Source organism: Lonchura striata, chromosome 5 (assembly GCF_046129695.1).
Source record: "Lonchura striata isolate bLonStr1 chromosome 5, bLonStr1.mat, whole genome shotgun sequence".
NCBI classification, from domain to species: Eukaryota; Metazoa; Chordata; class Aves; order Passeriformes; family Estrildidae; genus Lonchura; species Lonchura striata.
Genome location: NC_134607.1, coordinates 1,038,756 through 1,065,927, shown reverse-complemented (window position 1 = coordinate 1,065,927; position 27,172 = coordinate 1,038,756). Strand labels below are relative to the sequence as shown.

The following is a 27,172-nucleotide window of genomic DNA, read 5'->3' as shown; positions in this document are numbered from 1 at the left end:
CGCTGGGCACGCTGAGAAACCTTAGTTACCACAAAAGCCAGCCAGCTGACTGGCACAGGGGCAGGAAAGGGCACCTTTCAGAGCACAGGGCCTCCACAACTTCCACAGCTCTGACAACAACAGTGCCACATGCTAGGGCTTCAGTGGAGTTCATGGCATTGTCCTATTGCCAGTCAACAGTGCCACTACTGTTAGCTCACTTCTCCTCACATCTAATGGGATTAGGCTCCAGTTAGCTTAGGAAAATCCATTTGTTGGTATATTAAACTAAAGACTGCATTTGGATGGCTTAAATCACAAGTCTCCAGCTGTATCAACTTCCCAGCCTTGATTAGCTCAAATGATCTCATGCAAGCTTCATACCCTCTCTGGTCTCAGCACAGTAATCTGAACACCTGAATCTGACCTAAAAGGCCTTCTATTCCTTGTTCAAAGATTAATTTCTTCCTGCTCCCTAAAGCATCAGGGGACCCTGCATTTGTTGTGGGAAGAATCAGTACATTCAGTTCACCTCCAAGTGAACCTCTGCCTCTTTGCTTTAAGTTACACTTCTCTCTAGTCACTGACCAGTTCTGTCATTTCAGGGTTACTGTTAATTTTAGTAACAGTTCCTCAGCTGAAAACAAGCTCCTCTTCCCTCTTGCAGTGCCTGGGCTTTATCTGATTGAGATGACACAGTAAAGGAGCCTTGGCCATGCCTTCAGACCCGGTCTTCTCTAAGAGCAGCTCTGTAGTGAGATGTGTGCGACATGAACGGTGCAATCCCAGCAAACCATGAACTGTAAAGACCCAAAGTTTCAGAGGGGAATTTATTGTATGGGAGCATATCCAATACTTTTTGTCAACCATTCATGAGAATAATAAAAAATAGCTTTTTAAATGACAAAAAATATAGTTACATATGATACAGATTTTCATCTTGCATTGAAGCGGAGCAGTAATAAAATGCTCACTCGTGTTTTCACAGTTTGTTTTGCTTCTCTAGGTTAAAGCATCAGCAACTCAAGTGTTCCAGTCAGAACCCCTAGTTAGCAGTTTTGCAGGATGATGGTGAGGGTGAACACTCTCAGCATTCTGACCACTTCACAAGTACAGCAGGCACACTTGATCCATTTCAGAACTACTAAAATTTTCAGAGGTACCAGCTACACTTGAGGCATCCTTGCTGCAACTGAAAGGGTTTTGTATCAGAACACCTTTTTTAGGCCCCAGCCAGACATGCATCTCTGGAACACTCAAGAATGTCCTTAAATCCAGTCTGGTTCAAAGAGCTCCAAGTTGATCCTTTGTGACCCCCTTGTTGTGCCCTCACACATACCACACATGGGCACAAAGCTCTAACTAGTACTTGGTCACATGTGTAAAGTGCTTGCAAGACCACAAAGGATTTAACATTCTTCAGCACTCCACTTAGAGACCTAAAGGCATTCGCTGCATGCATACATTGGTATTTACTACACACACTTACAGCCAGCCCCCAGTATTATTGCAATAATTCTTTGCTGGTATAACAGCTCATACACCAGGTTTCACTTATTTAGTTTTCTACAAACATAGGAAAAAAACACCTGAAGAGAGCTAGAACAGCTTTCAATCAGTCACTATATTGGCATTGAAAGCTTTATTTTGAAAACTTTAAGCAGCAATACTGAATAAATAGACAGAATGATTGTTTTGTCATCTCCATACAACTGATGGCCTTCATCCAAAACATTAAAATACTGTAGCAAATAGAATAAACATGCACATTTCAATGTTCTAAAAAAAAAACCAACCAACCAAAACAATCAAACAAACAAAAAAAAAGAGGTGTAATATAAAAGTAACATTTTGACACTTTTTTTTTTATACAGTACAGACCATTGGAGACTATTTTCTGGAAAATATATCAGAATACAATTTTGTTATTTACATGTATCATTAAGGCCCAATTCACTCAAGTTAATGCACATCAGGAATTTATATGTTTCAAGGTGACTCACTAAAAATTACAGGATTGATGTTTCTTTGATCATACTCATATGATCCCAGCTCACTAAAATAATGCAATACTGTTCACACTAAAAACAAGGCAATTGCTGCCCCAAGAGGAGATGTTTTTTTCACTAAAGGATCTTTTTCCCTCTTACTTCATTATGTTTGCATATTGCTAATGCTAGTGGTGGTAGTTCTCTTCTTCAAGAACTTCCTCCAAACTTGCCAGGGTTTAGAAAAGCAAGCAATCTCAAAGCTAACATACCATTTCCAGAAGCAATTCAGGCACTTGGGAACCTAAGTCCCACTGAAAGATACTGGGAGCTGACTTTTCAGAGTGGGACTTGGTTTCTCTCTTGTTCAGGCATTCAGACTCTTCACCTTAGCCTTAATCTACTGGCTTTTCAGATGGTTACCCCTCTCTTTTCTCCTAACAACACAGCATCTCCATCCTCATGGATGAGAGAGGTAACACAATTTCCATTAGTAATAAATTACAGGAGTTCTCCATATAAATTCCCTGTGCACTGGAAAATAGTGCTTGTGTATTCAACTATTTAACGCAAGCAAAAAAACCCATTTTTATCATGCTGCCCAGTAAATAATATGGCACTTGTTAAAATTAGTATGTGGAGCTTCCTTTCTGCTAATGCCCTAGGAGGTTTGGAACACTTCTGAAAATGGACTTTTTGTACAGTTGTAAAGAAAGGGTGAGTTTCTGCAGTTGATCAGAAGCAAAACTCTAAATGCCATAGCGTGAGGAATTTTTCTAACTGTTACACATGGGTCAATTCACATTTAATGCAAGGCCATGCCATTTCTTTTTGGTTTATTTACAGACACAGTGAAAATGCTATGGAACTTCAGCCTGGGTGAAATTCAGTAAGCAAGAGGAGTATGGTGGGGGCATGGGAATTTGTCAGTGTCTCACAACTGGCAGGTCTGGATACCAAAGCCTCTCCTTGGCCACAGGAGTGGCTGAAGCTGCAAACTTTTTTTCAGATCACCCTGACATGTGCCAAAGCCCTGGCAAGGAGGAGCCACTCAGGGGTGCTGAAGTGGTCACTCCTGAGCCAGCTCCAGGCTGGCCCTTGTGTCCAACAGCTGCTGCAGTCAGCAGGTGCTACTTTTTAACTCCAACCGCAAATTCCTCCCTTGATTCTATGACAAAGCTGTCATTTAAGCCCTCCAAAACTGCTCTTACTCTTCTTTTTAATCCTTTTCCTCCTCTCTCTGTCTTACAGAATAACCTGGCAGAGAAAGAGAGCAGGTTTTATGATGCCAGAGCCCAGTTCAGCTCAAACTGACATCTGTGGAAGATGGACCAGTCACAGAATATGACAAAATCATTAGCTGGGGTAAATATGCTGATCTGCCTTAAAAATAGTTCATCTCAGGACAAGACTCTTTCCCCTCACCCCCATGCAGCATAATTTGGGCCAGACTTTGCAAGGTGCTGAGTGCCTCAGTTCTCTAACATCAAGAGGTGCTGAAGATGCAAGATATCCACTGGAGAGGGCCATTTCATTTCTGTAAATTGAACCCAGAATGTAAGGCATATATGCTCAAGTACCTTGGACAGATAGTGTCCCCAAACTATGTATATTTTACACTTTTATATATATATATATACATATATATATACACACATTCTTCTTTTTTTTTTTTTTAATACAAAGTTATGGGCACAGTAAACATGAGCACAGAATTGTGATAAACTAACAGTAAAATGGGTGAGCACTGCCAAGGTTCCTCAGGTAGGAATATCTCATTTTCCAGTTAGCTCACAAGGGAAGATGAAAAAACAAACAAACAAACAAACAAAAAAAACCCAACCCCCCCCCCAAAAAAAAAAAACCCAAACAAACAAAAAAAAAGAAAAACAAAAAACCCAAAAAACCCCAAAAACAAAAGCCCCCCAAAAAAACCCAAAACCAACCAACCAACCAACCAAAAAAAACCAACAACCAAAAAAACCCACCCAAACCTGTTAAGTCAAACAGTAAAAATTCAGAGTCCATTTGGAAAGGTCCTTTATATATTCACAGCCTTATCTGTTGCTGTAAATCTAAATACAGCAGCATTTTTAGAATATATGATGCCACTAGTAAGTGGAAAGGAAAAAAAATGCATTAAACACTCAAGAATCCTTCATCTTCTGCTATATCTTTTAAAACTTCCATTTGTCAGGAAGCTCCCTTTTTAGAAAATGAGACTTAAATTAACATTTATCTGCACATCAGTGAATCAACACAAGAGGATGCTAGGAGTTAAGCATTTTTCTATGGCTAAAAGCTTGGAGTTTCCTAGCAATGGTAAAATCCTGACTCTGCCAAGGAGGGCATCAGGAGCCCAAGTCTTCAGCACTGCAGTGAGGGCAGAGTGTCCCCCTTGTGCCCAGGGGATCTCCAAGGTGGGGATGATGCTAGGAGTTGCTGTTAGAACTGCAAATCCAAACCAGGGAAGGCCTATCCCTTCCCTAACTCATTCATGAGGCCAGCCCCCAGCATTTACAGTGTGTCCCCCTGATGCCAGTCCCTTTTGCACAAACCTGGTGTCCCCTGCAGCAATCTCACTTCAAGGCCTGCAAGCAAAGAGCTATTTGGGAGCAGCTACTTTCTGCAAGAAACCCTTTTTGTCTAATTCTTTCTTAGCTTTGACTGCATTAGAGCAACATCAAATGTGATAATGTTCTCTTTTCATATGCTTTGTGAAAAATGACCACCAAATGTGGGAATTTTCTGCTTGGAAGCTTTACATTCTCTAAGTGACTGTCTTTCAAAGGGACCACATGTCTCCACCAGGGAGCTGAATGAAATCCTGTCAATAAGAGCTCTGCTATTGACTTCTTGGGACTTTGCCAGGTTTATTCCCTTCAGAAAACTTGAGTGGATTCTGGAAGGCTGGAAGTGGATACTCATTTGTGTTGTGTCTTTCTTCCCCCAACAGCAAGATTTGTAACAAAACAAGAACACTGTAATGGCTAGTGGAAAAAATGAAGTACAAAATCACACACAGTGAAAGCCTCCTACTCTCTTTTGGTAAGATATATGAAGACAACTTCTTACATTGTTCTTTTCTCAAAAGGCATATACAATGTGGCAAAATATTTCAAATATACATTCTATATAATAAAATATCATCTAACTAGTGCATCCTCAATCATATGCTGGAAATATTTTTACCAAGCCAAGGTTTAAAATCCATAAATCTTTTGACACTAGGTGCTTCATTCAAGGCAGATACACCAGCAAGTAAATCCCACAAGCTCACTTTCCGAGCCTTAAAAGGTAGCAAAGGATGGAACATGACATATGATGACCCATGAAAGAAAGGAACAAAGTTAGTGGTGAGAAACCACTGCAATGGTTCAGCACCCCTCAGAACTCTGCATTGCAGGTTGCTGTACTTGATCAGATGGGGGATGTTGGTATACACAAATTAAAGTCACCTCAGCAGACTGACACACAGCCATACGTGATAATTCACAAGTTAAAAATAAAAATATAAAAGGTCAACATTCACAGGTCCATTGATTAAAGGGAATAAATTAAACCTCAGATAAGTTGCATACACGGTTTCCTTCACCCTAAGTCTTCCACTTATGACTATACAAGGAACAATACTTTCCCAAACACTTCTGAAATGGCAAAAACAATGAATGTTTTTGCACTCAAGCTCTGTTGACAGTAAGGTCATCCTTGCCAATTATGAATCAAGACAGTTCCTGTCTCTTTAGCATCAGTGCACAGGGTATGGTTCCAAGTGGTGTTGGAGGAAGAAACAAAAATAACACGGTGGTGTAACAAAAAACCAAAACAAGACTAACTTCTTCCATTCATCATTGGCTGAATAAAATAAAGTGTATCTTGTCCAAGGTACCTTGCTAGGTTCTCTCTAGAAGAGGTACATACTGTCATACATAAATGCCCTCTGGGTTAAAACCAGATGACAGGGGGTTCTGTAGGATCCGAAGGTTACTGGGGAGTTGCCTCGATGAGCCAGGGCGCTTCAGTGACCCAGATTGAAAGGCTGGCTCTGCATGAGAAAAAGGGCAATTAGAAAAGTCATCAGCTGAGGTGTACCTTTCCTCCTCCTCCTCCTGCTTAATGCAACACAGAAAAACTAATTCCACATGTAACAAATTACTGAAGTGCCTGGCTAGGAAGTGAGGAGATCTAAGGTGCATACTTCCTACTCACTTCATAACAGAATGAAACCACACAAAATAATTACCCTCCCACAAGAAACATGTACACAGATACATACACACACGCTCTTATATGGTGACTTGCAGAAAGAGTTTGAACTGTAACATGATTCAAAACCTCAGCTTCCTTCCCACTTAAGAGTTCCTACAAGAGCTGCATTTGAAGGCCTGGTTGTCTTTTCTTCTCTCCCCAACCTCTTGGCCCCCACAGGGCCTTTTGGTTATAAAGTTTTCTGAGCAGAGGGACAGACCCAGCACAGCAGAACGCTGAGACAAAGAGCCCCTTAGAAGCAGAGTGCCGGAAAAAGCACATGACCGTGCCGATGCTGCAGCTCTGACATGCATTCAAAACGCTCCTGTGGTTCTGCCCAGGAAATTCGGAATCCAGATTCAGGCAGACTTGGGCACGTGCAGGCTGCGCTGATCTCACCGGGGGCAAAGTCAGTCCGCACCCGCCGTGACAGCATCTGTGCAGGACTTCTGCATGGCTGGCAGCCCAGCTGGATCGGCTCCCATTCCTGTGAGGCTGCTGTCTGGTGTTTCTTGGGATCCAGACACATTCCTTCTTCTGCTTTGACAACACCCCCACCAGAAGAGGAAGAACCCAGACGAACAGCAATGTCAGATGTACGATCACGTTCTGTGCTAGCAGCCAGCCATGGCGGCCCCTCTTGAAAGCTGCAGGCTTAATTCGTTACTGATGGGACAAACACATGCCCAGGCACAGTGGGAGAGAAGTTCTCCACATACTGCTCTTTATTTAGAGCCTGCTAAACCCTTGGAATGAAAAGAAGTACTCGACAATGCACTCTCGTAGTGCTTTGCTAATGTCTTCACTAAGGGAGCATTCACTTCACGTAGGAGTGCCAGCATTAAAGTAAATGTGGCAGCAAAGGCACCGCCCACCCCTTCTCCCTCCTTCCCTCCCTCCCAGAGCATTGCCAGGGCTGCACCTCTCTCGAGCTCTGCATGTGGGGCCTCCACCTCCACGGGGTCTGCCGGCAGCACCGTCACCTTGGTTCCAGTTTGCTGGATGAACTGCTGCAGGTTCACCTGGCGCAGCTCCTTGGTCAGTTGCTCCAGTTCTTGTTCCCTGTCCTGCCAGGAAACAGAAAACATCTGCTGAGCAAATAAAGCAGCATTTCATGACCACATTTACAGCTGGGCAACTAATGCTTTTCCTTTTAATGAGAAAGCCTCCAATTTTTAAAGCTCAACTGCAAACTGAGGAGTTGAAAAGTATTTTAATCTTGGAATTTAAAATGCCAGTCAACACTCGCTAGCACTTACAGAATCACAGAATCAATTAGGCTGGAAAAGACCTCTGACATCTTTAAGTCCAACCCATGACCCTAATTGTGTTTTTCTTAATGTATTTTATTTTTATATTGCTTCTTGGATGACTAGCAGCTGTTTCTCATACCACCTGAGAAAAACCTTGGCACATCAGCAAATAAAGGTAATAGTGTGAATGCTGAAAAAATAATCAACTGAGCAGCAGTCTGGCACCAAGTCTTACTTCTTCCTGAAGTGTCCAGCATGGTTTGGACAGCTCATTTAATTCTTCTGATCTTAAATAGAGTAAAATTCTTTTCTCTTCTTGTTGTTTACATTTTCTATTTAAACTTTTTTTGGCCAGAACCTTCTCACTCTGCAAGGGTTTTGTGCAATGAAGCCAAAACCCGGCTGGCTCCCCACCCCAAAGCACAGATAATCATTTGGGATTTTTTTTTCTGTACTTCTGTCACGATATGCAAAACTTACAGCTCTGATAGATTACAACAGTCTTGGACTATTATTATTCCCACACACAGAGGTTGAGCTGCTTTAATCTTTAACTTCAGGTATGCAATAAAATATTTGTTTATTTCCTCCCTGCTAAAGCTCCATAAACCAGAGCTCAGTTTATTTTCTTGTGAACTTCCAGATTTGTGCACCTTTAGGTTTAGAACAAGACTGGAAGATCTGAATTGAATGGGAACTTTCCCCAGAAAACAGACTATGAAAAGAACCAAGCCAGAAATATTTTTAACTCCATCATAGCCTCAGAAGATAAAAACACATAAAGAGGACTTGAAGCTTTCCATCAGTGCAAATCCTTAAGTGTAGCATGTCTGGAAACTTAGCATAGATAATCATGGCCAAAACTGTTTACAGTATTCATCCATTTTGCTTAGGATGAAAAGATTACTTCCTCCACCCCATCATATAGTAAAACCAGCTATACTGACATGGTTCTAAGGCAGGAGTAAGGATAAAAAATCCCTTTACATATTCACAGTGGAATCACCTTAATGCCACTGCAGAGATGCAGAATATACTAACTGTAGATCCTGGGAATCAGCAAGGACCACAAGTCCAACTGATGTATGGTGCCTTAGGACTACCTTACGTGGCACATAAAAATTCCAGGAGCTACAATCTTTCCTTGACCTTCATCCAGCTAGCAGCTAAAGTTCCTTTATTCTTGCATGCTCTATCAAGTTCCAGGTGATATTATTAACTTTAGCAAGGAAACAGGGTCTGGATTCTCGTTTGACACATGTGCCACAAATGCCCAAGGTGTAGAGAAAATAAAATCCTGAACAGCCAGTCAGCCAGGAAAAGAGGGATGCTGTTCTTTAAAACCAAAGCCCTGTAAGCTTGCAGGTACTTTAGCTCTGTACTTTTCCAGGTGCTGCTTTTGGACAGTTCTTTGTAATTCATCTCTTTTGGTGGCAGACAAACCCAGCAAAGATCAGAAGTTTATCCTCAGAAAATGCTACAGTGGTGCTTTTCTTCTCAGATAGTTTGAATAAGCAAGTTAAGCATAGGTGAAATAAAAACTATCTGCTCTCCCAAAAAAACCCCACAAGCCGAAATGCGATTTGAAAGTGAAAACAACATGTTCTGCCTTTTACCCTGATTCTCTCTGGAAACTTTCTTGTGTTGTCTTTTATAGGCTTCAGATTTGTGTAAGAGAAATTAGTCAGAGTCTTTGACTTTCTCTAGCTATGGATAAAATGACAATCTTACCTGTAGTCGCTTGGTAGCTTGGCCCAAAGACCTTTCTACCGCTTTAATGCCATTTTCCAATCTCAGGCTCTGCTGGCCCTGAATATCAATTTCTCCCTTCACCTTCTCGATCTTTTCCTTGACCTCTTCTTCATTCACTTGGGACTCCTGAACTTCCCGCTGCAGCTTCTCTGCTTCGAGGCCACTCTCCATGTTGTGGATCTGAGACACATAGTCCTTGAGCTTGCTCTCACACTCCAGGATCCTCTGCCTCATCTCCTGCAGCTGCTCCATCAGCTGCTTTTCATTCTCCTGTTCGATCTGCAGCTCGTTTTCCCAGAACTCTTCCTCCTCAATCTCTACTTCGTTCCGTTTGATCTTCTGCTCCAGTTTGAGGATTTCTTCTTCCAGGCTGGCATTGTACTTTTGCTCCCAGTAGCGGATCTCAGCTTCGTTGGACTCCAGCTGCTTCTCGATGCACTGAAGCTTCTCCGTCTGGAGGTGGATCAGTTTCTTCAACTCGTCCGCTGTTGTTTTACAGTTGTTGAGCACCTTTTGCTTGAACTCGGATTCCTTGCTCTTCCCGAAGATGTCCATCAGCCCCTTGGCGCCGCCGGTGAAGGTGAGTGATTTCCTTTTCGGCTCCCTCCTCTTCATGGCCTTGTCCCCGGGCTGCCTCAGCTTGGCCAGGGGCGGCAAGCTCTGCCGGTACAGAGTCCTCTCGGGGATGCGCGCCACGCTGTCCGACGTGGGCCGCTCGCTGAGGGAGGGCCCGGTGCGCCGCAGGATCAGCTGCACGTCGCTGGCGTACTGTCCCCACTTGTTGAGGGACACGATGGGGTTCTCGTGCGGCGCCAGGTGCCGCTCCGTGTCCCGCCACTTCTCGATCAGCGTGTAGCGCCCGGTGCGCCCTGCAAGGGAGCACAGCGTCAGCGCGGCCGCGGGGGGGCGCCGCCGCCCCGCCGTGAGGGACGGCGGCGGGACGGCCCCGGGACAGCCCCGGGGCCAGGGGACACGGCGGGACAGCCCCGGGACACGACCCTCCCGTGCCCCACAGGCTGCTTTACCTGCCCCTGTGCCCGCACATCACCGAGCTCGCCTCCAAACCCTCCCCGCGCAGTGAAGAGGGATTGACGCCATGAGAACCGTGGAACCGCGCAACTCCGGGGCTGCCGGCAGGCTGGGACTGACTGAGACTCAGGGAATCGCACCATGATTTGGGTTGGAATGGACCTAAAGATCAGCCAGTTCCATTCCCCTGCCGTGGGCAGGGACATCTTCCCCTATCCCAGCTTGCTCAGAGCCCCATCCAGCCTGGCCTTGGACACTGCCAGGGATGGGGCAGCCACAGCTGCGCTGGGCACCACCCTCACAGGGAAGGATAAATCAAGTGACCCGGCCGTGTAAATACACCCAATGCAAACCTCTAGACCAAGAAAACAAGAACAGGAGTCTCAGATCTTTCATGCAGCCATATAGAAATACCAAATGTGAGGGCAGTGTGTTTGCTGTTAGACTTTTCATCCATCAGAGGCAGCTGTTAATGACTGACAGCTCCCCTGTTCATGCCCTCCGGTTTGTTCAGACGCTCATCCAGCCTAGGCCATAGCCTGTGATGTCTCTGGCAGTGCTGCTGATGTGGCAAACCTACACTGTGGAGAGCTGAATGACAAGAGCAGCGTGGGCTGCCTAAACTGCGAACCAGCCATCGGGCTCCCTGCACAATGTCATCATCTGCAACAGCGGCTCCCACATCCCCACTGAGGCAACCCAGCCTTTGGGAGACTTCCACATTCCCACCGGGGCAACCTAGCCTTCAGGAGGAAAATTAAGTCCTTTGGTAAGTCCTCAGAGTTTTTCCAATTGCTCTGTTGACAATACAACTTATGTTCAATGCTTCATTTGTGTTCTTATTAAACAACCCTAAATTCAGATCAGCAGTCTTCCTCCTCTCAACACCGCTTATGGGATATTTTTCTAAGCACTCTCACTACTCTGAAATACAGCATTCTCCCTCTCCAGAAGAGTTTCCCCTGTCAAGGTATCCTCACTTAAAAGCCACAACATTATTTACAAAAAGTTGGGAAAGATCAACTGCTTTTAAAGCATTTGATGCTTATGAATTTCTGAACAGCTCCACAATTGCCATTAACCTTAAAAACATAATTAGCTACTTTAATGCATTACCTACATTCATTTTCATGAGACATGATCATTCAAATTATTTATTTCAGCACATAAAAGGCCAAAATACCTGTCATATATGCAACTACAGAAGGGAGGAGTTGGAAAAAATGTAGTTATCAGTGGTAATGCATTTGATGTGTTCTCTTACCTTATACTACCCGCCCAATCATTACACTTTTCTCAAAAGGACAAAAATATCCTAAACTTGGGCTGGAGATCTGCCCCGGACCTCCAGTCACAACACTCACATGTACTCCTCACTTCAGATTTGTAGGAAACAAGCTGCACTGTGATTAACACACTATGCACCCCTCTAAAATGGGACACTGCCTTCTAAAGAGCCTTCTGAGCTACAACTACTGCATTGGAAATGTTCTTCTGCTCTCACTTTCTCACAAATAGCTTCCAAAGCAAAGAACAAGAACAAAAACTGTCTGCAGAGGCACCTGGAGAACAGGCAGCTTTGGCTCATGGCTCACCCCAGAGGGATTGGCTGGCCCAGTCAGAAACCAAAATGTCCATGTTCACTTCCAAGTTAGGAGTGAGGGCTGAAAGATCTGGCTGATAGAAGTCAGCAAAACGAAGCAGGCAGTATGAGAACAGGAATCCACCACCCCAAATGCCATATAAATAAATGACACTGGGTAGGGACTGGGGAAAAAAAGTGGGGAAAAGCCCCAAACCTATCAGCATAATAACATACTTGGCTAACACTCTCAGAAAGAGATTTAAGGCTTATTCTAATCAAGTTCTTCAAAATCAAGTTTATAAAGGTATATGGTGTAAAGTGAGAGATTTTTGCTAACTCACAATATTGCTAATTGATCCATGAAGATCTGTAGTTTGTAGTAGGCATTGGTGTTGTTACAGGAAAAATAAACCAAATGTTTGCTATAGCATATGAACAATAAATCCTGGAGAAGAAAAATATTGTAAAAACATACCCCAGGACAAAGGCTGCACTTCACTGCTCTGTTTTGTTCATCTTAGATGTTTCCAGCTTGTAATCATGGTTGTGCTACTAATGCTCATGTTGGGTAACAAACAGGTTCAAAGAAGTCCTGAAATTGCAAACTAGAGTGGGTACCACTAGGGGAGCAAGCAGAGTGCAGTTTCTATTCACTCTGCTATTAAATTCATTACTTAAAAGAAATGTAACAGGAGACCACATAAAAGAAAGTGTTTTGTAGAAGTAACACTTGCACAGTTCAACAACCACACCTTGAGCTCAGGACTGCTCTAAAACAAAGCTGTTCTCTTCCAAGATCATTACCCAGGTCTAGTGCTCAGCCTGTGCATGACGCAGATTAACAATACCCAGACAACCACAACTGTGATGTTTGCCTGCATTAGAGGGGATTAATTCACAAATGAAAGGGTGAATGAGTTAATTCAGAACTAATGACAGAGTATTTCAGAACACAGGCGTCCCTGTAGCAAACTGCTGGTTTTGGTGTGCAGCCACCACTGACAAGGAGAAAGCAGCTTGCCCACGTTGTTGATGAGGAACAATTCACCACCTGCATGCTGCTTCTTGACCTGTGTGTTTATCCACAAGCTTCTGGACACAAAAAGCACCTGGCAGAACTCAGTCCAGCCTCTTTCATGTAGCCTTATTATTTTAAAAATTAAGTTACAGTCACACTCAGGTAATGGCCATGTATCGGCAATATATGGCATTCCTTAAATTATAGTGTGTTTCTCCAGCTGAATTTTGCAGTTTCTCCAGGAAAGGTTCAGTGACCAGTTCAGCAGTGAATTCCCTTAAAACTTTAACTGCAACTAGAACATATTAGACTTTTTTTTTTTTAATACTTCTATCAAAGCCTTGTATTGATGGGAATGGTAGAGAAAACCGTCCAGACAGGCCCAAAAAACCACAAGTGATGCTGTGTTCTGTAGTTTCCTCTTCAGAAAACAGGAATTCAAGGGCTGGAAAAAGCACAGAACCTCTGTAACCTGTTTCAGGTCCAGCTACTTCCTGGGCAGCAGGGGAAAGGTGGTTCTGCTCCACACTGCTGAGACCCCCCTGCAGGGCCGCAACCAGCCCTGGGATCCCAGCACAGGAAGGACAGGGAGCTGCTGGAGCCAGGCCAGAGCAGGGACAACAAGGGGAGCAGAGGGATGGAGCAGCTCTGCTGGGAGCAAAGGCTGAGGGAACTGGGATTGTTCAGCCTGGAGAGGAGAAGGCTTTGGGGTGACCTCACTGTGGCCTTGCAGTGCCTGAAGGGAACCCACAGGGAAGATGGAGAGAGACTCTTGACAAGGGCCTGGAGTGACAGGACAAGGGAATGGCTTCACACTGACAGAGAGCAGGTTTAGATTGGGTATTAAGAAGAAATTGTTCCCTGTGAGGGTGCTGAGGCCCTGGCACAGGGCCTGCCCAGAGAAGCTGTGGCTGCCCCTGGATGCCTGGCAGTGTCCAAAGCCAGACAGGGCTGAGCAAGCTGGGATAGTGCAGGTGCCCCTGCCCATGGCAGGCGGCTGGGATGGGACAATCTTTAGGGTCCTTTCTGACTCAGGCCATTTTGTGGTTACTGCATGGTCCCCATAATGGGAACCTTAGATGTACCATATGATATTGCTATCTTAAAACAATCACCAAGAACTTGGGTTTGCAGACAGCAAATGAAAGCAATAACAGAAGGAGACATATTTACATCCCTAAAGCACACTGCATCTGCACAAAAGGCAGTGTCAAGGTTAATAGGTTGAGTTTCCACCTACAGCTCCCTAAGCACACAAATTTATCACAAGTTCTATTAATACAGGCGCACCTTCAAAATAATAATTTATTTCAAAATTGAGAAAGACATCAGAAAAGGAAATATATGGACTCCAGAATGCTGATGTTCTGACAGCCTCCAAAGATCTCTCATGAGTGGTTTGAACCTGGACTTCTTGTGACATTAAGTGGCAAACTGCACTCAATGTCCTAGATCTGACTCTGCTGCACAGCCAAACACAAGCTCTGGACCCAAGTGCCCATGTCATGTGCCCAGCTACTGTAGTCTTAGTTTGGGATTTATGTAATTTGCTAATTTAAACACAGATTCCATCACAATGAACGGTGATTAAAGTAATGAAATATAGGTACATGGTAATGAACATTTTTTTAGACTCAAGAGGCAGATTTTAGAATTATACTCCATGAAGGTAGTAATACAACATTACTCACTTCAAGCTCCTCTATTGCTTTAATATTTGCAGCTGACACAGTACACAGAGCAACCATTTCTGCTGCCAAAAGTGAAAATGAAACTCCAAAAGAAAGCAGCAGTAGCAACACTCTTGGCAGGACTGTAAACTGAGAAGTCATCAATTGCCTTTTTCAGGACAGAAATTATTCATCCCATTACTCCCACCCAGAAGTCTATCATCCTCTACAAGCAAAGCATTTCAGGCACTACATTTATTTTGCTGTGCAGGTAGTATCATACACCATGAAAAAAAAGTATCTGTATCTTATCTTTCCCATCAGGCTACAAATGCTTATGCTAAGCACCACACAAGATCCATCTTTCCATTAAGTGTCTCCCATGCTTCAGAGCCAGGACCTACAGCAGTGAGTCAGTGCAAGCAGGTGACTCATTGCCCTGGTCCCACATAATTTCTGGGGAAAGTGGTGGGATAAGCAGTCTTAAACACAAGGGTACCTCTCCTTCCCTAGAAGAGGGCTTGGGGTGGGCAGGAGTAGGTCTTTGTCACCAGAGGTCACAGAATCATTTAGTCTGGAAAAGACTGCCAAGATCACTGAGCCCAAGCTGTGCCCAATGCTCACCTTGCCACCCAGCCCAGGGCACTGAGTGCCACACCTCAGTCATTCCCTGGACACCTCCAGGAATGGGGACTCCAAACCTCCCTAAGCAGCCCCTGCCAAATGCTTAACAACCTTTTTCATGAAGAAATTCCTGCTGATGTCCAACCTGAATCTCCTCTGGCACAGCATGAGACCGTTCCCTGGGAGCAGAGCCTGACTTCCACTGGCTGCCCTCCTGTCAGGGAGTTGTGCAGAGGCAGAAGGTGCCTCCTGAGCCTCCTTTTCTCCAGGCTGAGCCTTCATAGCTCCTTCAGCCACTCCTCACAAGACTTGCTCTCAAACCCTTCAATGCAGTCTTGCTCCCAGTTTCTTCTCTTTCCCTGAGACCACCAGGATGCACCCAGTGCAAGGGAAGTTCCCTGGCAGACACATCCCTAGCTCCCATTTTCCCCAGGGGTCCCATCGCCTCTGCTACACAGCAGCTGTGCCAAGAGTCTGCCCTGCAAAGTGGCACTTTGGACAGTCTTGGAAAAAAAAAAAAAAAGTAAAAAACAAAATCATCACCTAAGACAGAAGTTTTAAGACAGCCACACTAAAAGGGAAGTTGCACTAGTCTCAGTCTTGAGCTGAACCTGAATGAGCACTGCAGACTTATCACAGTGCACAGGTCTCCATGGAGGTAGAGCCAGACCTGCCAATATTTGGTTCAAGCCAAATCCAGACTGCCCAGAGCACTGAAAAATAACGTGGATATGGCTTTCTGATCCACTTGGTTTCCCAGAGACAGCCTTCCAGCCCTAGGCTGTCTTCCTTAACAAAGCAATGCAAAGAAAAAGTAAGTGCATGTGGGTAAAATCTTCTAAGAGCTCTTAATATGTGGAACACGTGGGTGAAAATGCTCTGCTTACCAAAGGGACAGCAGCATTAACTCCTGAACCTTTAACAGCACTGACAGAAAAGTAATTGCTGACAATTTTAATCAATCCAGAATGATCTAAACTCAGTATCTTTGAAATATGAAGCTGACATTTCATTCATTATGTGATACTTTAGTTAACATCCATAGCAACTTAAAAAAAAATACCATTCTGGCTACCTGAAACTCATTAAATACCTAAGATTAAGAGGAAAAAAAAAAAGCCTTCAAAATAGAGGTTAGAATTTGCATTGCTCAGCTTTCTTAATTCATGCTATATTTTGCAACCACAAGTATGAAATACAATAAAAACTAAAGAGTGAGAGGAGTCCAGTCCTAGGAAGAAATATCCCCAGAAATATACAGGTTCCATTGAAAGTCTCCTGAGTTCTCCAGGCACAGCCATCTCTCCATGTTGTAGTAGATAGGGACAGGCGAATGGAAGATTTTGGCATGTGATGGAAAGTAAGACCCTTCCCCCTCACCCTGTAATATGTGATCTATTACCTTCAAGACACGCAACCTCACCTAACTCAGTAGTTTTCCACTTCTTACTAATCCCAGAAGACCCTACTTTCTTCCTTTGACGTAGCAAAGTCCCCCTTGACTATTTAACCCCATGAGATAAGATAATAAACGCCATTTGACCATCCACAACGTTGGTGTCTATGTATGTCTGTGGCCCGGGCGAGGCTGGGCTGCCATGCTGTTCCTTGCAACCAGGTCACCTTGCCTTCCCCTGAAGCCAACACCATGTCTTTACCAGGACTGAAGCCTTAGTTCATTACTTTTATCCTTGTTCTCAAAAAAAAGGGTATGCAGGAGTTTATCACAGAACAAAGCTCTCAGTCATCACTTCATGCTTTCAACTGCCTTTTTCCCCAGCACCCTGAGGTACCACACTTTTTCTAGAGCTGTGTCCTAAATGTGTGGAACAATGGGGAAGTTTGGCTGAGGTCACACAGCAATAGGTGGCAAGGCACATATAGCAGCCCAGGTCCCTCCCAGTGAGTTTACTGTCACCAGATTTCTGAACCAGAAAGTTTATATGGTCACACTATGGGATCACCACAAAGCACAGATTTCCTATACTTATTATCCCTCTTAATGTCACTACAAGAAGTGGCAGAGAATGAAATCTTGGGGTTGAAAAAACACAAATTCTAAGCAGATCCTTAGAAGGGACACCTCCCACTATCCCAGCATGCTCAGAGCCCTGTCCAACCTGGCCTTGAACAGTTCCAGGGATGGGGCAGCCACAGCTTCTCTGGGCACCCTGTGCCAGGGCCTCCCCACCCTCACAGGGAAGATTTTCTTCCTCATATCCAATCTAAACTTGCTCTGTCAGTGTGAAGCCATTGCCCCCTGTCCTGTCAGAATATGGTTTTGTAGAATAAGTGATTTGAACTTTCCAGGTACAACTTTGGCTGAGCCCTACAATGCTCTAGCACATGTTTGAAACAGCACTGATATTTTAATACACTCCATTTATCTTTGAGGAAAAGTACTCAACTGGAAGTTAAAAAAGCAAAAAAAAAAAAAAAAAAAAAAACCCAATGGCTGCATTTGTTTAATTTTAAAAAGAGACAGCTGTACTTCTTGTTCAGTGAAGTGCCACTCATGATTCTCCAGCCAGAAGCACCAAAATCCACAGTACTATTTAAAGCAAGTCTGCCAATTTAATTATTTGTCACAGAAAATTACAGGGAGGAGGGCAGAAGGTTTCTTTTGGTAAGAAATTCAAGCTTCATGTCTCTCTAGACTGAAATATTCACTTTCTAGGAAACAAACATGTCATTCTGAGCAGAGGAGACGCATTCTAGGCTCCAGGGGTAAAAGAAATCACAACAAATGCAATAAAAATTCTCATGGGGGCTGGAAGTGGGAGAGCAGCACTTCTAAAGTAAGAAGACAAGCGTATTTGTGACTGCACTATTTGTAACCACATCCTTCGGAAGATTTTTTTATTTTTTGTGTTTGAATGGAAAACAACCAGTAAAAGCCAATTAAAAATAAATTCTATAGTTAAATTCCATTTGGCTAACCATCAGCTAAAATGATTGACTCACTTTTTTAGGATACACCTGCTTTTCCCCTCACTATTACAATGACTTTTTGAGACGAGTCACTATACTCACACACATTCAAAACAGACCTTTGGCTGGATTCATCAACCATCTCATCACACACAAACTTTAAAAGCATCAACAACTCTCTTTTTACTTTTTTTCAGTTGTCCAAATTATGAAGAGGAATCAAAATAACCAAGCAATGTTTATATGAAGCCATTCTAGTTTTCACAGAATGCATAGAAAACTTAAGAGAATGGGCTGTCAAATGCACATTGTTAAAAGAGACAAGGATGAACCTTGGAAAAGCTCGTTTTCCCTGGCAAAAATATTTTTAAAACAAGACTCATGGTTCTGTATTTAAGCTGTGTGCTGAGGTGTATTTTTGTTTTTGTTAGGGCTCTGCTTCTCTGAAACAATCACTTTTCTTGTTTGTATTAAAAAGCCAAATCTTATTAGTCACTTGCAAAGCGTTTGAGTTAAAAAGAAAACAAAGCAGACCTAGATAAAAATCATAAAAGGTAGTATCAAATGTTCTTTCAGATCCCAGTGAGAGATGATTTCACCCTCTGGAAAATTGTAATTGAATAGTTTTATGTCTGTCTTGAACAGAATTCCAGTTCTCCAGACCCACCCTCCAGCTAAGGCAATTCCAAATCCTTCTAAATTACAGATACAGACAATTTTAGTATCCAAAGTTATATCCAACTGATATTATTCTCTCTTGCATTCAATAAATTACATACACATTTTTAAAAATAAGCTTTGTTGGGGCACCAAACGAGACAACTCTCCCTTTATTTTTTTGTTTTGTTTTGTTTTAAAGAATGAAGGGGCATTTGAGGCTGCGATTTAACTACAATCAAAACAGAAATTTAAAAAACAAAACAAACAAACAAAAACAAACAAAAAAAGCCCCCAAAACCCCAAACCAAACCAAACCAAAAAAACCCACAACAAAAAACCCTAAAATTCTTACTTTGGGTAGTAATTTCCTGTTCTGTAGTGATCAAGCAATGGGCAGCAGGGGAAAGGGAAGGAGCTCACAGTACAAAAACAGGTAACACTAATGTTATTTATCATGAGTACAGCCCCAGAGAGAGACTTTTTACTGGAAGAGCTCCAATTTCTAAGGAATCAGAGGCATTAGCCAGGCAAATTTTAGTGACAGAATACCATGGCCAAGGATTAGACACTGGATATGGAACAGAACCTTTTGCAAAGGCTCATAGCCCAGTATAACTTGATTTTTTATGTTAAAATAGCCCTAGAAGATGAAAAAACAAAAAAAAATCAAACAAACAAACAAAAGAACAAGAAGCTTTTTTATCCTGAAATTGTTACTGAATTTTCATGACATGTGGGAAGAGTTGGAAAGTGCATAGATGGAAATATTTTTGTGGCTTTTATCACAGCAGGAGACAGGACCCTGCATTTGATCAAGTGACAGCAAAGGCACTTTTTAAAATACAAGAAATTCCATTTAAGGACAACACACTGACTGCCAGGGTGAGTGAACACAGTCAGGTCTCCACACTTGTGCACATTCACAACTCAGCTGCCCCTGGTCCTGAGCAACCTGCTCTGCCTGACCCTACTCTGAGCAGCAGAGTTGGATACTGGCCAAAGTTGCCTTCTAACCACAGCTCCATACTAATTCTGATTTTCCTCTTTTTGAAATACTGGACAAAGCTTTATTTTTCACATGTCTAGAATAGAGGCAGCTTCATTTGTCCATAAGAAGCTTCTTAATTATGGATGTCTTAATCCAGGTATCTTTGGCTTGTGCTTTCCTCAGTGGATATGGCAGTAAAATAAGCCAGTTTTCAGATATCCCAGACACTGCACTTCAAGAAAATAATATATTTCTTGCAATTCCCATTTCAGGCTCAGTGAAGAAGACTGTGTTTTCTGTGTTGTACTCTCTAAGTCAAGGACCTAGTAATAAACTGGAAGGCACAACGAAACAAAAGGAGTATCCCACAAACTTTACAGACAGACAAAATAATCCTGAGTGCAGCCAAGTTATGTGACTGCTGAAGGAGCCAGACTGCAAAGTGGAAAATCCCATCCGAGCCAAGCAAGGAGGAAGCCAGCTAAGACTGGCTACTTTCCACCACCAAATGTCAGGTGAGAGTTAGAGGGATCCGTTTTCATAGATTCCCATTCAAGTTCAAGTGACAATTACTCCTGGTAAACAGGACCTACAGCCAAATCACAGGGGCAGCCAGATGGTTCTGTCCTGATGAATGGCCTGACAGGAGGGCTGGGAAAGCCCTCCCTGCCAAGGACACACAGGTGTAATTTGTATGGTGCCTGATACCGTCCTAGCTGTCCCAGCAAGAGGGATATTGTTTTCTAGAGATGGTATTTGCCTTGGGAAGGAATTTCCAAAGGATTATCTTGATTTGGCTCTGGTTGCAGCTGAAATTTATCTCAGTATGGAAGCAAAGTTGCCTGTCCCAGACAAACTCATGTTACAGAAAAGGAAGTCTGCAGAGCTGACAAAACCTGTGTGCGTTTTCAAGGCTGAGGAAGTCTTTACAGAGTTCAGGCTAATAACTGAGGTTATAGAAGAAAACCCAAGGAGAAATTACACAGGAGAACATTAAATTACTCTCTAGAACTGGGAGTCTGACATTTCTGTGGGAGAAAGCAAAGTAAACAGAATGAAAAGGATATTGGAAACAAAGTGAAGAAAAAAAGTTTCACAGCCACTTCATTATTTCTAAACATGTATCACTAAATCACAGCTAGAAAATTATCATGCTAGCAGAATTGTTTCTCAAAAATCCTGCAGGCAGAAAAAGAGATATGGAAGCAATTGATGAGCTAACTACCATTAAACAAAAAGCTTCAATTAAACCAGTAAAGAAACATTTAATAGTTTAACATCAACTACAAGCTTTGAGAGACAAACTGACTTTCTACAGTTTTTTAAATGAAGCTTCAAAAGTTACTTGGTGCATATAGATAAGCACATGCTTGCATTTTGTTCAATCCTCTTAAAGTATAAAACAAATAAATACCAGTCTTCCACTCCATCAGATGCAAGGAGATGAAAATTGTATTTAAAAATTTAACATTTAAATAAATAAACATAAATTTCAGAGAAATTTACTTTATGCTTACAGGGAGAATACCTTGCTGATATTCAGAGGTCTAACTTTCTATTAGAAAATCATTATTTTCAAATTGAGTCAGACTGCTAACACAATCTTGAAATACTGCCGGCATACTGAAAAATGCAGAAGCTCACATTTAAACTATTAATTTTAGGTAAAACATAGGTTTTAATGCCTAAATCTAAATAGTATGTAAAGCCAATTATAACATTTTAGTGAAGAATAAGTATCAGCATAGGAAATACTGACAGGATGAGGTTGAGCCTTATTCAGGATGCCCTTAAGCACTGAGAAATATCTTACAAGGCTTTCCTGTGGAGGAGCCTGAAAGATTTTATTTTTCTCTTCTAGACTGTTCAGCAAAGGGCTAACAGTGTAAAGACTTCCAAATTACTCCTTCATGAACAGTGAGTTATGTGGCATGCAGGAGTCAGAAGAGACCATGAAGGATCTATTTCAGTGATCTATGCTATTCCCAATATAGCTAATGATACTTACAGTGGATATAATTTCAGTGAACGTCATTAGCCAACCAATTATATTGCATTGCTTTTATGTTTTCTTTGGTACTCAGAATGCTGACTGTTTAGAACCTTCCTTGTTCCAGGCTGTATTTACAACAACCAATGGCAGCATAATTATTATTACTTAAAGAATATTTTTTTTTTACTGACGGAAAGGTTGTAGACTTCAAAATGTTTCTTTTCTGCCTTTTCAGTCTCTCTCTGACAGATGAAAAATCCAAGGCTACAAGTTTACACTGCAAGATTATCCCACTGTGCATTGCATTTTCTGCCCTGCTGGTACCCAGTGCTCGCCCACCTCCCCTGGGTTTAGTTTCACCCCACTTCCCACCTGGCAGTACTCACCAATAGCCTGAGCAAGGGCTATTACAACTTCCTGGCATGTTGTGACTTCGGTGACCCCACAGACAATTCTCTGCACTCCATCCACCCATACTTTGAGCTCCATGGTTCACCAGATCATCCAAGAGCCATGAATGCAAATCAGTCAAGTCATTCTTGCAGCTGCAGCAAAGACAATGCAGCTGACTTCTCACAGCAGCTGGAACAGAGAAAAAGCCTGGTGTTTAGAGCAAAGAATCGCCAGTTTGAAAAGTTGACAATTTCACCTTGACATCTATCAGGTAGGAGAACCAACACAACCTCTTTCTTTCAAAACAGGAAGCACATGTTCACGCATTTTGGGGGCAGAGTGGCTGGGAAGTGCCCAGCAGAAAAGGATGGGGGTGCTGGTCAATAGCAGCTGAATATGAGCCAGCTGTGCCCAGGTGGGCAAGAAGGTCAGTGGCACCTGGGCTGGGCCAACAATGGTGTGGCCAGCAGAGCTAAGGCAGTGACCGTCCCCCTATCATGGACACTGGTAAGGCCACACCTCAAATCCATTCAGTTCTGGGCTTCTCACTTCAGGAAGGACATGGAGGGGCTGGAGCATGTCCAGGGAAGGGAACAGAGCTGGGGAAGAGGCTAGACTACAAGTCTGATGAAGAGCAGCTGAGGGAGCTGGGAAAGGGGCTCAGACTGTAGAAAAGGAGGCTCAGGGGGAACCTTGTGGCTCTCTACAGTGCCCTGACAGGAGGGGAGAGGCAGGGGTAGGTTGGGCTCTGCCCCCAGGGACAGGGTAGGCTCGGGTTGGATATCTGGAGGAAATTAATCATGAAAGGTTTGTCAAGCACTGGAAGGGGCTGCCCAGGGACGTTTGTAGTCCCTACCATTGGTGGTGGCTGAGGACTGGATGTGGCACTCAGTGCTCTGGGCTGGGTGACAGGGTGGCGATTAGGCACAGGTTGGACTTGGTGTTCTTGTCCAATCTCAATAATTCTATGATTCCATTCTAGGATCCAATACTTTAACAATGTCTACCTCTTCTGCAGACTTACCCAAAGTTTCATTACAGTTTATTTCCTAAAATTTTATGAGTTATTACAAAAAGAACACCCAGAGAAATAGCACTACCTTCAGAATAAACTCATAACAGTTTCCAGTAATAGGTGCCCCTATTTCTTTATATGCTGCCTGAATGTTTCCAGGGACTAGTAAGGATGCTTTCAGTGTTTGTTCAATAATTTCTAGCAGGTAGAGCTGCAGAAAAACAATGGGGAAACATTTTTTATTACAGCCATCCATGAGGGTTCAACTTTTGTCTCTCTATAGAAGCAGCTGAAGATTCCTATTCCCAACAAACCTATGCATTTTGTACCAGAACCCAGAAAGCAAAGCAAGCAGATTGCTTCTCTCTCCCACTAAAACAAGGGGATGCATCAGGGAAAGTGTTGTAGGGGTGGTTTAACCCCCTGCCAACACTGTGATGGCTCTGTGAGGAACCAGTGTTGTCTGATGTCTTCTCCTAGGTTTTTTCCTCTGCAATAATACTACGCAAAAAATTTCATAGTAAACCCACTAAAAGCTGTTGTCTTCAGAAGACAGAATGTTCCCTCAAAAATGAAACAAAAACCAAATCACCAATAATGATGATTAAGTCTTAAAAAACCCCAGAAACTAACAAGAAAGCAGACACCCAAAAACAACCTACAAACCAACCAACAACAAAAAACCAAAATCAAATAAAGAAAACCTAATGAAACAGCTGGGCTGCTTAAGCAGATAGAGGGAAAATAAACGCTGATAGCATGATAGAAGTGGCTCATGTACTCAGGTAATCCCACATGTATAAAGTGATAAAACTAAAGACAATATTTTTGCAGAATTAAGTGCCAGGAAAACGGATAACACAGGGACGGAGTAAAAGAAATGTGAAAATTAGGGGAGACTAGTGGAGACAGGCAGGGTGGAGTTACATGAGAAACAAGGAATCTGATGATGATGATGGACTGAACAGAACTGCACCACATGGAGGTAGAAATGGTGCAGAGAACACTACACAAATACCTAGTGCTGTTCACATTTACAGTCTAACCAGAGTTGCTTTCTCCTGGGGATGTGAACATCTCTTCCTGTATCTAAAAGATGCACCACTGCAGCCCCCAAGCTAGAGGGGAAAAGTCTTCCCTGTTCCCCTCTACAACCAAAGAGTTAACCCAGCAGATGACAAATGCTGATACATGATGCAGAGGACACCTGGAAGATCTTCACCTGACAGGCTGGTGCAGCAACAACCTCAGAGCCTGTTAGAGCCCCACCACACCAACAGGATGAGCTTTAGCAGAAAAGCACCAAGGAGTAAGTCAGGCCAGCAAACACCCCCAAAATCCTGCCCAAACCTACCTGTTCAGAAGTATATGCAAAATTTGTAAGTAAAACCAGATCTCAAATGGACTTGCACGCTCAATAGAAAAGTGACCACTTTTAAAAATATCGGTTGTATAGAGAAATAGTCTTTTGAGACATGAACAAGAACCTGAAAACCCAAAGAGCTTTTGATAAACATTTTCCCACATAAAGCTAGCTAATTCAAAGAAAACTTTTATCTGCACAAACATTAACCATGTACAAACACAGAAACACTTCACTCAGGTTAACACCATTTTAATGCCAGGTTAACACCATTTTAACGCACCAATAAGCTAAGCAGAAGAGAATCTGTTACCAGCCTGCAGCATAGCAGTGACTGAGAAAACACCTCACAGGTCTCATCAGTGACCTCTGTTATTTATTCTTGGACCAGTTGTCTTCACAAATAAGCAGACCTCACATTCCAAGCCCAGCTGTAAGGAACTTTATTAATTAACTTAATAACTTGCTGAGGGTTGAACAGTTCAGATTTCCTGGCACTGACCAAGCCATCTCTCCATGTGACAACGCACACATCAGCAAAGCATCCGACGGCTCAAATTGTTTTTCTGTGTGACAACATCCAAAGTATTATCTCAATTTAGCAAGCCAGCAAATGCATTTTTCCCCCAGTCAGCACACAATGTACAGTCTTGTGCTCAGTGCAGATCAGGTTTGGTCATTTGTTTTTCTACAGTCCATCTTTAAAAAAAGCAAAGACTAAAGAGAAGCATCATATAATAAGGAAGTATTTGCTGACACTTCTAAGTTTGAAAAAAGCATTCACCAAAGCTGCAGATGATCTGTACAAAGTGCCTTTAAAACAGTTCAAGCTCAGAGGAAACATTCCCATTCATTCTTTACAGGAAAGATAGTTTTAATAGACCAAATAAGAAAAAGAATTTGTGGAACGTGCATCCTTCAGACCAACAGGCAGGGCTGAATTAAAGGAATGTGTTAATAAAAGGACTGCCTAGGCAGAGTCCCCATCCCTGGAGGTGTTCACAAAACAATTGGATGTGGCACTCAGTGCTCTGGTTTCGTTAACAAGGTGGGGATCAGTCACAGGTGGGACTCAATGATCTCAGAGGTCTTTTCCTCTATGGATTCTGGGATTCCATGTGCCCCACAAAAGCTCACAGAATTCCCCTTTGGGGACCTGCCACTAGGAACATACACTCACATCAGAAATGGAAGATCTCTGTGCTGAAATCACTGTGTCTCATTAGAATTTCTAAGCAAAACTCATAGCAAGTAAGTAAAAAAAAAAAAAAAAAAATAGATCTAGGACCAGTTTGGTTTCTAGGACTGTGCAATAGAAGTTCACAGAGAGGTCTGAAAATCAGAAAATTTTCTGGCCACATGCTTATCTCTGCTTCCCAAATATAACTTTGCACTGTTTTATTAGTCTTTGGTTTTCCTTCGTAGGTATTCTGTTCTTTATTTGCTGTTACATTAACTTTCATACCAGTAAAAGCTGATTTGCCTTGCCACTGATTGCTATCTGACAGCTCCAAATATATTTTTCGACCTGAAATCTGTACCCAGAATACACATTGTGCTTTTATGTTAGAGAGGAGGTAAAATAAGCCTTACCTCTAACACTATGCAAATTTCTTTCTGAAGTCAATGGAAGGGCTGGGGGAGAGAAAAAAAAACTTACTTCAGATTTTTCAATCCCGTAAGTTCAGAACCAGTTCACCTTATACATATTAATTTCAGCAATGACTGGGAACAGGAATGCAAAACTAATTTACTGAGAGGCACACAAGCCAAAGCATGCCTGTGATCACAGCTTTTCCCCAGTTTGTCAGCCATCAGCTCCACAGCCACACATAGCTGTGCTTGGAATCAAGCACTGGAAATCTGGCATTCCACAGCTACTTCCTTCCCCCACTTCTCTCTTACCTTGCCTGAAGCTTCCTCAATTACCTTGTTTACCATGCATTAAGCATTTTCCCTAAATTCCTCTTTTATCCTAATTACCTGATGGTATCTTACTCCTTCAGGTATTTGTTCAGTTTTTAAGCAGAAAGAAAATCCAGCATATATATACATATACACATACAAATCTATACATAGCATGTATATATATGCTAGTATTTAGCTACCTCTCCACAACTTGTTTACAAAATAGAAGAGGCTGAAGCTTCACAAAAGACAAGCAAGTCAGACTAACTGCAAAGGACTTTTCTAGCATTTGAAAAGAAGCAATATTCCAAGCAGATGTTTCCAAGACATCTTGTTGTAAGTATTAAGTCACAAGGAAACCTGAGAGCTAAAATAAAGATGCCAATTTCACCTCATTTCTGCTTTTAACATGGTTCACATTGCCTGAAAGCATCACGTACCTCAAATCGGGGCTAAAATCCTGCTGCAGCAGAATTTTGACCAACCAGTTCAGTGACTTTCTGCAGCTCCACCAAGTCACCAGCACATTGTTTAGTACACTTGAAAGTCAGGGTGTTTTCATTTGTAATTAGCAATAACCAAACATCATTTGGAGTTTGGCATTTACCCTTTATTTTCCATTCCCTGTGCGCTATGGCCAAGTTGTGCTCCTGGTTTTTCCCTGCTATGACAAACAGCTTGTTCCACCTATGCTGTAAACCATATGATAAGAATTACTCAGTGCTAGTAAGGTTTGATTGGAAAATACCAAACAAAGGAGCACAAAGAAGCCAGT

At 42.7% G+C, this 27,172-nt stretch overlaps 1 protein-coding gene across 3 annotated transcripts in view; it reads right to left on the bottom strand.

Moving 5' to 3' along the window:
• Positions 1–795: 795 nt before the first annotated feature.
• RASSF8 (Ras association domain family member 8) overlaps positions 796–27,172 on the bottom strand; it is a 73,450-nt gene continuing 47,073 nt past the window's right edge. The window contains exons 3-7 of one of the 3 annotated variants that reach the window (XM_077783182.1): positions 26,083–26,124; positions 22,105–22,300; positions 9,200–10,089; positions 7,138–7,282; positions 796–6,012 (exon numbers count right to left, since the gene is read on the bottom strand). In XM_077783182.1, the coding sequence (XP_077639308.1) occupies positions 5,891–6,012; positions 7,138–7,282; positions 9,200–10,089; positions 22,105–22,207 (1,260 nt within the window). In that variant the 5' untranslated portion in view covers positions 22,208–22,300; positions 26,083–26,124 and the 3' untranslated portion in view covers positions 796–5,890. The remainder of the gene's footprint in view (positions 6,013–7,137; positions 7,283–9,199; positions 10,090–22,104; positions 22,301–26,082; positions 26,125–27,172) is intronic. The other 2 variants (XM_077783181.1, XM_077783180.1) reach the window with 2 other exon arrangements.